Source organism: Panicum virgatum, chromosome 9N, assembly GCF_016808335.1.
Source record: "Panicum virgatum strain AP13 chromosome 9N, P.virgatum_v5, whole genome shotgun sequence".
NCBI classification, from domain to species: domain Eukaryota; kingdom Viridiplantae; phylum Streptophyta; class Magnoliopsida; order Poales; family Poaceae; genus Panicum; species Panicum virgatum.
In genome coordinates, this window is record NC_053153.1 from 57,563,606 (window position 1) to 57,575,746 (window position 12,141).

General features: G+C 43.3%; 1 protein-coding gene across 1 annotated transcript; it reads right to left on the reverse strand.

Moving 5' to 3' along the window:
- Positions 1–8,915: 8,915 nt before the first annotated feature.
- Positions 8,916–11,910, reverse strand: LOC120689163 (serine/threonine-protein phosphatase 7 long form homolog). Its single transcript, XM_039971487.1, has 3 exons — positions 11,654–11,910; positions 11,302–11,564; positions 8,916–8,925 (listed from the first exon to the last, which is right to left on the reverse strand). Exons 1-3 carry the CDS (start codon positions 11,855–11,857, stop codon positions 8,916–8,918), a joined length of 477 nt encoding a protein of 158 aa, XP_039827421.1. The 5' UTR covers positions 11,858–11,910.
- Between the last annotated feature and the right edge of the window lie 231 nt (positions 11,911–12,141).

Genomic DNA, 12,141 nt, shown 5'->3' on the forward strand with positions numbered 1-12,141 from the left:
ATGGTGTGGTGGTTCAAAACAAGGCAAGACTTGTGGCTAAGGGCTTTGCACAAGTTGAAGGGTTGGATTTTGGTGAAACATTTGGTCCCGTTGCAAGACTTGAAGCCATTCGTATCCTTCTAGCATATGCTTCACATTATAACATGAAACTCTTTCAAATGGATGTGAAGAGTGCCTTCTTAAATAGCTTTATTAATGAGTTAGTATTTGTTGAACAACCTCCCAGATTTGAGGACCCTAGATATTCTAATCATGTTTATAGGTTGCACAAGGCGCTCTGCAGGCTCAAGTAAGCGCCTAGGGCTTGGTATGAACGCCTTCGTGACTTCCTACTCAACAAGGATTTCAAGATCGGGAGGGTGGATACTATATTGTTCACAAGAATCATCTCAAATTTATGTTGATGATATCATTTTTGATTCAACTAACCCCACTCTTTGCAAAGAATTTGGGGATATGATGGCTAGAAAATTCGAGATGTCCATGATCGGTGAGCTCAACTTCTTCTTTGGGTTTCAAATCAAGCAATTGAAGGAAGGGACCTTCATCCATCAAGAAAAATATACAAGAGATATTCTCAAGAAATTCAAGATGGATGATTGCGAGCCGATCAAGACTCCAATGCCAACCAATGGGCATTTTGACTTAGATGAGGGGGTAAATCGGTTTACCAAACTCTTTATCATTTTATGATTATGTCGCTTCTTTACCTAATCGTATCTAGACCTGATATTATGTTTAGTGTATGTATGTGCGCTCGCTTTCAAGTAAATCCTAAGAAATCACACCTTAGTGCCGTTAAGAGGATCCTTAGATATCTCAAACATACACTTAGCATAGACTTGTGGTACCCCAAAGGCGCTAGTTTTACACTTTTGGGATAATCGAATTCGGACTTTGTCGGATGCCGTGTGGATCGCAAGAGTACATCGGGTGGGTGCCACTTGCTAGGGCGTTCCTTGGTCTCTTGGTTTTCAAAGAAACAAAATTCCGTGGCCTTGTCAACCGCGGAGGCGGAATACATTGCCGCCGGGATTTGTTGTGCTCAAATCCTCTACATGAGCAAAGCCTCTTGGACTATGGTGTGGTATTAGATAGGATCCCGCTCCTTTGTGATAACGAGAGTGCCGTAAAAATTACTAATAATCACGTTCAACACTCTCGAACAAAGTACATAGATATTCGCCATCACTTTCTAAGAGATCATGTGGCAAGGAATGATATATCACTTTGTGATGTTCGTTCCGAAGATCAATTGGCGGATATTGTTGGGGGAATGGCCCAGCATATGTTGTAAATGGACCTATCTGTAAATATTGCACCCACCAGGGGGGCCGGGGCTAAATTGCCACCCCTCCCCTCCTATATATAGCTGGCCCAAGAGGTCAAATGGGGGCTCTCTCTCCCTCATGATGAATATTTTCCCTCTCTTGAGTTGTTCTGCTGCTTGACGGAGTCTTCTCCCCAACAGTTTGGCGCCCACCACGTGTTTGGCACGAAAATTAAGCACACAAGTACCACAATTAGGCTATGGCTCTTCGACGTCAGTTTTGGCTTGACTTTGGCTCGCCAAGCTTCACCTTAACTTTGGCTCGCCAAGCTTCGGCTCTGGCCCCTTTGCTTTGTGGTGCGGCTTCGGCTCACGAAGACCTCCCTAGGCTTCGCTTCGTGGCTTTGTCCGACCGGCTCCGGCTGCTAAATTGCCGGTGGGTGCCGGGGCTAAATTGCCACCCCCTCCCCTCCTATATATAGCTGGCCCAAGAGGTCAAATGGGGCTCTCTCTCCCTCATGATGAACATTTTCCCTCTCTTGAGTTGTTCTGCTGCTTGGCGGAGTCTTCTTCCCAACAGTTTGGCGCCCACCACGTGTTTGGCACGAAAATGAAGCCCACAGGTACCACAATTCGGCTATGGCTCTTCGACGTCAGTTTTGGCTTGACTTCGGCTCGCCAAGCTTCGGCTTAACTTCGGCTCGCCAAGCTTCGGCTCTGGCCCCTCGGCTTCGCGGTGCGGCTTCGGCTCACGAAGACCTCCCTAGGCTTCGCTTCGCGGCTTCGTCCGAGCGGCTCCGGCTGCGGCGCCACCGGCTTCGCTTCGCTTCGCGGCTTCGTCCGAGCGACTTCGGCGCCACCGGCTTCGCGGCTTCGTCGGAACGACTTCGGCTTCGGCGCCAGCGCAGCTACGCTTCGATCGCCTACATGGGCTTCGCTTTGGCAGTTTCATCTCTGGCTCCACCGGCTACGGCTTCGCCAGCTTCAGTTTCGGTCCAACCGGCTTCGGCTCCGGTTTCAGCTCTTCGGCTCGCATGGCTAGGCTTCGGCTCCCACCGGTTTCGCTAGGTTTCGCCCGTCTACATGGGCTTCGCTTTGGCAGCTTCGGCTCCGGCTATGACTTCGCCAGCTTCAGCTCAGGTCAAGCCGGCTTCGACGTCAGCTTCGGCTTCGACGAGCTGCAGGTCTCGATAGGCAGCTTCGGCCCACTTGGTTCAGCGACCATCTCCAGCCCAGCAAAGCTCGCACGGCTCAACGGGCCCACAACAAGTGCCTTCGCGCGCCTGATTTTTGCAAAAAGGTGCGCGACGTAGGAGGTAGCACGGTAACCACCTCGACCACTTCGTTTTCTCGATCATGCATGATGTTTTATAATAATTAACTTGCCCGGATCGAACCCTTGGTGAGAGTCTTGTACTCTTGCTCCTTCGGAAGCAGGCACTTCGATTACTTTGTTTTCTCGAGTCATGCATACTGCAAAATATTAAATCTTTTCTTCTGCTCATCAATTTTGCTATGCTTCGGCACTCAATAATATATGTGTTCTTACCCATAAGCAATATATGTTTGCACTGACAAGTTTTGCGGATAAATTCCGGCTGTTATACTCCAATTTAGCTTCGGCTTTACCAAAAGGAGAAAGTCCTAGCCCGAAGTTTCTCTTGACTCCGGTGCAGCTATTATTTAATTAAACTCCGGCAAGTGATCTTCGGTCTCCGCTTTAATATCAGAAGCAGCAGATAGGCTTCGGCAGTTATGGGGTCATTTTGTCACCACCATCAATATTTGAGCTTCGGCAATAAATTCTTATTATACAAAAGCTATCTGGACTAGGACTGGAAACGAGCCGAGCCGAGCCAGGCTCGGCTCGGCTCGCCGCGGCTCGGTCATCCAGCGAGTCGAGCCTGGCTCGGCTCGGTAATTTCACGAGCCGTTGAAAGAGGCTCGGCTCGGCTCGTTATCGGCTCGCGAGCCGGCTCGCGAGCCACAGCTAGTTATTGCATATTTGCATCACAGTTCACAGATTCACAGATCACATACAAGAGTGCAACCACATCAAGATTTTAACAGTACCACATAAAGATTTTAAGAATATTATATCAAGATTTTAACAGAACCATAGCCACAACAAGATAAAATGAAGAGAAAATATTTTAAATTACATGGCAATTGACAAGTGGTCCATAGGTGGCTCAGCTCGCGAGCCGGCTCGCGGGCCAGAGCGAGCTGGCTCGGCTCGGCTCGGTATTTTAGCGAGCCGAGAAAAGAGGCTCGGCTCGGCTCGTTCAGGCTCGCGAGCCGCTCCGAGCCGAGCCGAGCCGAGCCGCTCCGAGCCCGACCTGGCTCGCGAGCCGCGAGCTTTTTTTTCCAGCCCTAATCTGGACTAACCATGCAGAGGAAAACTTTTGGTTTTTGTCTTGGCTAATTATGGGCTTCGGCATTTCCCGGATTATTGGGTTTCTTTGCCTTCACAATTATTGGGCCCCGGCATTTCCGCCCCAACAGGGCAGTTTGGGGGTTTCGGAACAACTATATTATTGGGCTTCACTTCTAAGAAATATAGGATCTTTTATATTATATTTTTAGAGATATATCCCAAGAAAGTAGCTCCAGTCAGCAATTATTGGGCTTCGCTTCTTACCGCCACCAGGGGCCTTCGGTTTGTATTATCGGACATATTAAAAAAAATGAAAATGATGATGAAATAAGCTTCGGCAGCGAGCACCGGGCGGGGTTAGACGTCGCTTCAGGCGACATTTACGCCAAGCATCACCTGAAACGAAATTAATTTCCTCCTCGAGAGATTTGAGAATGTGCACGTTGCTTGCTGATGGGCCGAATCTCAGACCCGTTACCAGAATTCTGTTTCGGCTGTTTCCGCGTTAACCGCGGGTTACCGATTCTGATATTAACTCATCAATTAGCAGTCCGATCTTGCGAAGGTTTCGGTGCAAGAGATATTGCAGTTAAAGATGCTACATCTATGCCTCGGCAAGCACGAGCAGTGTTGAGATGTCGATGGATTTGCATGTCATGCGGGAGGCTTGCATGTGCGTAGAGGTAGTAAAGGGCCCAACATTTTGAACTAGGAAATCTAAGGACTGGAACCCTAAAAGAGTCGGATTCTATTCTTATACAATTTTGAACTAAATAATTTAAGAGCTTTGTTGGGCTGTGAAGAGGCAACTAAGGCCATGACCCGTTACCACCCCTACATGCGCGTGTGCGAATGGATTTGCAAGCAGGGGAGGTAGTATGTCAGCCCGTCAGGCTTGCTTGCATGGGAGATTACGATGCAGAATTAATCAGCCAGTGGCGTTAATCGAGAAATATTAACTCACAGGAGAGAAGATTACTGTGTGTTTAACTCTCTCCTTGGTCTGTGTACCAGATGAAATACAACATCTAATAAAAAAAATGGAGGGAGCATTACTTTTCTTAACAGATGTTTAGTCCTTTCAATAATAAATGCATGCATGCAGATGAAGATAAATTGATGACATGTAAGGGGAGTTCACAATAAAAAAAACTATAAATCTTAAAATTGTGCGTCCAAATTAAATTACAATTGCACCATTGTTTTTTTATGACAAGATCTTTAAAACAAGACATCACTTGCTTATGTTTGCATGATTTTTTTTAAAAATATTTTTAATACTAAATAATTATTTTCAACTATTGAGAACAAATATTTTAATAACATGAATAAATTATTATATTCTATCAACAGAAAATTAAACATGACAAACAGATAATAATGTACTACAAACAAAATTTTAATGAAAAATATCGCGAACAAATAGATCAATGTTATAGAACAATTTAACCTACAAAGGGAATAAATAATTTAACATTGTGAAAAAATTAGTTATATGCAGAAAAATAATTTTACATGAAGAACAAATACAGCTACGTACGCGAACAATTTAATCTACACGACGAATAAATAAATTAACATTGAGAATAAATTAGTTACACATAGAAAAATATTTTTGCATGAAGAACAAATGCAACTACATAGTAAAAATATTATCATGAGCATGTATACACGTGCTAAAACAAGTTAGTATATAAAGGAAATAATCATTTCACATACCAACTTATGAGTCTGCAATACAAATAAATTAGAATATATTGTATGCCTCGTTCTTAAAATATGCACAAATAATTCTGTACTACTATAGCAAAAGATAAGTATAGATCGATTAACATGTGATTATATAAAAAATAAATATGGTTAATATAAATTATAAAATAATAAATTATAAATTCAGGTAAAAATTATGTATGTGAGGTTCATAATCAGAAAATAAAATTAAGAGAGAATAATAAATAAAAAAATGAGGATAAATAAATTAAAATTAAATGGATGGAAGGAACTAGGAAATAGAAAAAAGAACGGGAGAAGAAAATAAGAAATATAGAACATGTACAGAGAGAAAAAAGAAAAACAAAATGATAGAGACCGCATAGCGAAAAGCATGTAAGTTGCGCTCGTCGTAAAAAATAATAGAAGTTGTCAGACTTCCCACCTAATCTGGAGAACAAAACGAACCACAATAATATATATTGAGCCGAATATGTCATCGAATTAGCCCAAAAGTGAGAGGTACTTCAGGCGATGGATCACTAGTTTGTAGCACGAGCGACTCCTAGTCTCTCCGATTATATATCACATGAAGCGATAGTTTTGAAACCGTCACCTGAAGCGCGTACATAGATAGAATCTTGGGCTCTAATTAAGCCCATTTAAGATTGACTGTTTTGCATTATACTTTCATTTAAATAAAGAAAACCCTCTCAAAAAAATAAATAAAGAAAAAAGATTCTCTGCATGCAGAAGAGAAAAGAGATGACGTCACCTTTGTGTATGCAAACTTGAAACTAAAAAAACTATAAGTATAAATTAGGCATCCAAATTTAATTTGAATTGTACCATTATCTTTCTTATAACAAGATCTTTAAAATAAGAGCTCACTTACCTATGTTTGCACGATATTTATTAAAAAATATTTTAATAAGTCGAACAAATGATTATTTTCTATGAACAAAAAGTTAAACAGAATGAACAAATAATAATATACAACGAACAAAATATAACAATCACGAACATTTGATTATATAGGATAAATAATAAAAAATGAATATTACGAATAAATGAGTCAACATCACAGAACAATTTAATCTTCAAAGCGAAAATAATTTGGTGTTGCGAACAAAATGGTTACACACAGATAAATAACTTTATTTGAAGTTAAATACATTTACATCACAAAAATTTATTTTTATAAACATATTTATACCTGCTAAACAAGTTAGCATATAGAGAGAAAAAATCATTTCACACACAAATTTATGAGTTTACAATACAAATAAGTTAGTTTACATTGAGTATTAATTATAAGTATATTTTAAATAAAGAAAGAAAATAGAGAATAAAAAGAATAAACGAGAAGCAAAGGTAAACAGGTTAAATACCCTCCGTCCCACAAAAACAAATCACTTCAGGATTCAAAATTTGTCCCAAAAGCAAGTCATCTTACTCTATTTGGAAAGTGCATGTGCATGCAATCAATTAGTGCTAAATATGAGTACGTAAATTGTCATTTTGCCTTTATGTTAGTTTGTCCTAAAATTCCTAGAATGATTTTTTTTTTGGAACGGGGTGAGTAGTGAAGAAATATTTAATGGAGCATTAGAAATAAAAGGAAAAAAAGAAAATTAATAAATAATAAGAGAAGAAAAGCTCCAAGGCCTTGCATGCATACGGAACAGAAGAAATAAATAGTAATAAAATAAAGAGAGGCTAAGATACAACCCTCCCTTTGCATGCATGCGGAAGGAAATGAATAAATAATAAAATAAAGAGAAGATGTAGTAGAATGCGTGTACAGTGTTGAAAAAATAATTACCATAAAAGAATATCCGCTTGAGTTTAAATAGAAAGAAAGTGTTTGTGTGTGTGTGTTGAGAGAGAGAGAACTAGAGCAGGAAAAAGTAACAAACGGAAGGAAATAAACAGAAAAGAAAGAACGGAATACTAGAACATGGCCAACTCATTTGGAGCGCCGGCCATAATAAACAAATAAAAAAATAAAACAAAAGGAGGAGGAAAAAACATTCAAATGGCCGTTACTCGCTCTCCGCGTGCTGACAGAAGCACAAAGCGCAGCCGCTATTTTTTTATTGGATCAGATGTATGGTGTCCACGTAATTAATTAGCAAACATCGTGAGTCCATGACAGCAGAATATTTCTATGGGCCGAAATTACTCCGTCGGCCCATTAATTTTCTTCAGGTGATGGAAACGGATTGTATCGCGCGGGTGATATATAGCCCTGGCGGCGAGCATCGCCCATCACCGGCACATTAGCTTCGGCACATGAAGCCCAACTCTGAACCGACCAATGCCCAGGGGCGTCTTTTTCTTTTTTATATTAAAAAAAATAAAAATTTCAAAAATATATGTCCATTTTGAAAAATTTCGAAAATAGCCCCCGGCCCCCCGCCCCAGGCCTGTCGCCTAAGCAACGGGCGACATGACTTTAATGTAATTTTTCTTTCAATTTGAAAAGAGGTCCCTGGCCGGGGGTGTGTGGGGTCCTGTCCCCCACGGGCGACAGGGGGTCTCCCACCCTATATAAGTTCTGGCCTCCATTCACTTCTCATTTGAGCCCAAAAATTGCACCAAAAATTCAGAAAAAAAGAGAGGGGTGAGGAGAAGAAAAATGGCGAAGCTCTGCCGAATTGCGCACTTATGATCTACCAGTAACTTCCGTATGATTCCAATGATATTGTATAACAATTTAATTTAATTAGCGGATTAGCTGAATTAGATTTGGTGCTTTAGAACACTCGTTTAGTATTAAAATTTCAGTACTATTGCAGACTTATTTTTAAATTAATTATGAATTAGAATAGAATTATGACAGTAACTTATTGATATTGCAGCATAAGGCAATTGCTGCCTCCAATTGTGGAGGATTTTCATGGACCGAAGAAAAATATAGTATAATACTTGATATCATAACCCATTTTGTTATCAGTAAGAAGTTGGATCCGTTAGCAGATGGTACGATAGAGATGGTGTTGTCCAAAGTACTAGAGTTTAAAGATTTCACATTATTTCGAGGTATTACAACGCAAGATGTAAAGGGACACCTGCTACAACGTCGGAAGATATACATGAGAGTATGTGAACTAGCGAATCATCCTAATATCATTGGATTCTTACAAAGTTCTTGTAAGATATGGATGCGGCCAGAGGTGTATGAGATGCACATTAAGTTAACTCTCATTCAGTTCTAATCTCGTCCGTCATTTGGAATCCATATTTATGAAACAGTAACATTGTTGTTTAATTATGTGCTAGGATTACCCCGAGAACACAGAGTTGATTAACAAATCGATACCAAATTTCCGTAAATTGGTATATATCTTCAGTGGACTTATGCCGCAAACTAGACGAAGGAGGTGGATAAGATCTTCGGGTGGTAGTACTTGGCCTGCGCAAGAACAGATGACCGGAGGTTCGTCGAGTCATGCTGCAGCACCTCAAGCACCAACTTGTATTAACTGGGATGACGACATGGATGAATTCATGTCCCCCAAACCATGGCCTCCAACACATGATGTTCATCCCCCTTTACATGAACCTAGAACCAGAAAAGAGACAAAGAGAAAGTCAAGAGGTTCATCAAGTCATGTTGCACCACCTACAACACAAACTTGTGTTAACTGGGATGACGACATGGATGACTTCATGCCCCCCCAAACCATGGCCTCCAACACATGATGTTCCTCCCCCTGTACATGAACGTAGATCCAGAAAATAGAGAAAGGGAAAGTCAAGAGGTTCGTCGAGCCATACTACACCACCTGCAGCACCACCATCTGTCAACTGGGATGACGACCTAGATGATTTCATGCCATGATCTATAACATATGATGTTCATCGGTTTAAGATGTATTCACATTTAGTATTGTTAATGTTGCATTATGCTTATATGTATGTCTCGTACCTAACTTGCATTCACTGGACATGTACATAATGTCGAGTTTGAATCGTACTTAGTCGTAATGGAGCATCGAAGCATAAACATACCATCTATCGTATGTAATGGAAAATACGAGAGTGATCAGAGGCGAACGTTGAAGTGTCCAAATAAGCGGTCCACAACTATCTCATTACAAATAAACATCAGAGATACAAACATCGGATATATCTAACCACCCCAAGGGCGTCGGACCCTCTTAGCCCTCTGCTAGGCACGGACATGACCCTCGGTGTAGGTGTGACGATCCGGAGACCTCACCTGTCGCTCAGGACGCAAAGAGGGCTGCGGTGTCTGCTGCTGAGAGATCCCAAGTGTGCTCCTCCTAGCTGTGAATACCCCAAGACATCGGGGTCACCGTGCGCGCCAGGTGAGTCTGGAGTCAAGCTGTCGAGTTCATCTAAGGTGACGCCCTCGTTATCTGGAACGAACGTACTCGAAACAAACCCTGTGTAACATATAAATGTAAACCAACATATGTTGCGTGGTAAATTAGTGAGAGTATTGAGAGAGTGTTTTGTACCAGGTCGAAAGGAGGAAGAATGTCCGGCACCCGCATCGGGGTAGAATCCTACGCATAAAATGCAGATGTTAGCGTACGCTCATGTCTTTGTCATGACATGTAGGAACCGAAATACGAAACATAAACTAACCTGTGTAGGCCGGTATCTGTGGCCCCGGTACCATCCCTGGATACGGTCCGCCAACTGGTGCTGCCCCTCTAAACATTCCAGTATGGCCGAACGCAGTAGCTGGATCGTATCCTGTTTGTGATATTAGTAAATATATAGCAACACTTGATCTAATTTTAAAGAGATATCTATGTTATCTGCAGTTGTATAGTACTGAGACGTCGGCCTGTGCACGGTCGCCGGACACGAGAACGACGACGAGGCCTGGGACGACCCGTGGCTGTCTTCATACTACACACGGCTTCCCAAGTTGTGCAGTACTGAACGCAATTGGTCACGCTGCCTCGACCATGCCTCTGTCTGCTCAAACTGGGTCATTGGGGATCCGGCACGTCGTCAGGTAAGTCGAGCAGTCTGTCTCCATCATGTTGCAAAGGCGAAACTGCATCCATTGAGTAAAGGAACAGTTAGTAACACATGAATTATCTTATGAATATTAATATGTATATGTAAATATGATCAAGAGACTCACCGCGCCAGCTAGTGCCTCCACGTGGTGCCAGGCATAGCCATCCTGAGGCCTCGCCTGGTGTGGCTGCGGGTGAGTGTCAACATAAACCAGACGAGCCCGAGTCCGGGGTAAGTACCAGGTGAGGTAAGCCCTAAAGGAGCTATCTGTGTGTGGTCCTGTTGGATGGACCAAGTGCTCGTCTGCTTGTTCCCATTGGTCCACCCACGGCTGCATCTTGGTGAGCCAATCATCAGAGCACGGCAAACCACTCCTTGACAACCTACAAAAGTGGAGCACGAAGAATCGTTAGATTCGACACGAATGTATGAGCCAAGTTCATTCATAATTACCTATGGTCCTGGCGACTGAAACGCTCCAACGTGGTGGGCACCGGAAACTCCTGGCGCTGCCCAAACTGTCTCCTGACTCTCCAGGGGCAATATGCCTCAATTCGCGGAGCAGTGCGAAGACAGGCCTGCTGGTGCACGGGTAGCCACAGTGTCTGTGTTGTAAGGCTCCCAGACAATGACCTCGGGCGTCAGCATGTCGAGCTTCGAAACAAACTCAAGATATGCGCGTCTAACCTGCGCATGCGCCCAGGACCTCTGCAGTCCGAATAAGTAAAATTAAAAGTGCGCTAATTTATCGTGTAACAATGAATAACAAAATTAGATTTGTTGCGAACGTACCTGATGCCAGATCCAGAGAGTTTCCATAGTGGGTATGTCGTCCTCCTCGTCGCCGTACATGGCCTCGTGGTAAGGCTCGTGGCTGACGATGGGCCGACCAATGGCTAGCCTCTCGTACGACCAAAGTTGCAGCAGTAGTGGGCACCCCGCCAGCCTAGTGTTCCCATGTGTCTTCCTGCAGCTATCGCAGAGTCCACGGTAAGTGGCTGCAAGTACCGCCTCACCCCAGCTGTAGGGCGGTACGTCCTCGTCCCCATCTACAATCTCCCGTGCATACGGAAGGAGAATCCTATCGACCGAGTTGCCATGAGTGTTATTGAATATGATGTAACTAAACAACCAAAGCAGGTACGCCTCCAGCGATCTGGTCACACTGTACTCGTTGGCATCCGCAGGCAACAGGGTAGGCTGCATAAACAATTAAGATTAATGGTTTCAACTGACAATGCAATATATGAATTGTAACAATTAAACTTAAATATGCAATGAATACGTACTGTAAACTGTAGGAACCAGGTCTTCGAAGGACCTGCTGCTCGCGGGTGCGGGTTGATCGGACCTGCATCTTCCACGCGGTCAACTAGGGCAATACGGGCCTCCAGGTCATCCTTCCACGAGGCCACCACCACACGTGGACCTGCAGCCTCCCCGAAGATAGGGAGGCCGAGGAGGTAGGCCACGTCCTGCAGCGTAGGAGTCATCTCCCCACACGGGAGGTCGAACGTGTGTGTCTCCGACCTCCATCTGTCAACGAGCACCGTCAGTAGGGATCGGTCGAGCTGAATTGTCCCACCCTCGACAAGACGGCCCAGAGTCAGTAGACCAGACTCACGTAATCTGCAATAAACAAAATTGTCGAAACAAAGGAATACCGACGAATACATAAGTGATAAATAATAATATTTCATTACATACCTGTCAACCCAATCGTGGTGTATAGAGATCGCCTCCCCAGGTGGACGAGGACGTAGCACCTCTAGGGCTC

Coding starts and splice junctions, on each gene's coding strand:
- LOC120689163 (XM_039971487.1), bottom strand. CDS start 11,857: ATGACTCCTACGCTGCAGGACGTGGCCTACCTCCTCGGCCTCCCTATC. Junction 11,565..11,653: donor CCTGGTTCCTACAGTTTACA/GTACGTATTCAT, acceptor TTGTTTATGCAG/CCTACCCTGTTGCCTGCGGA.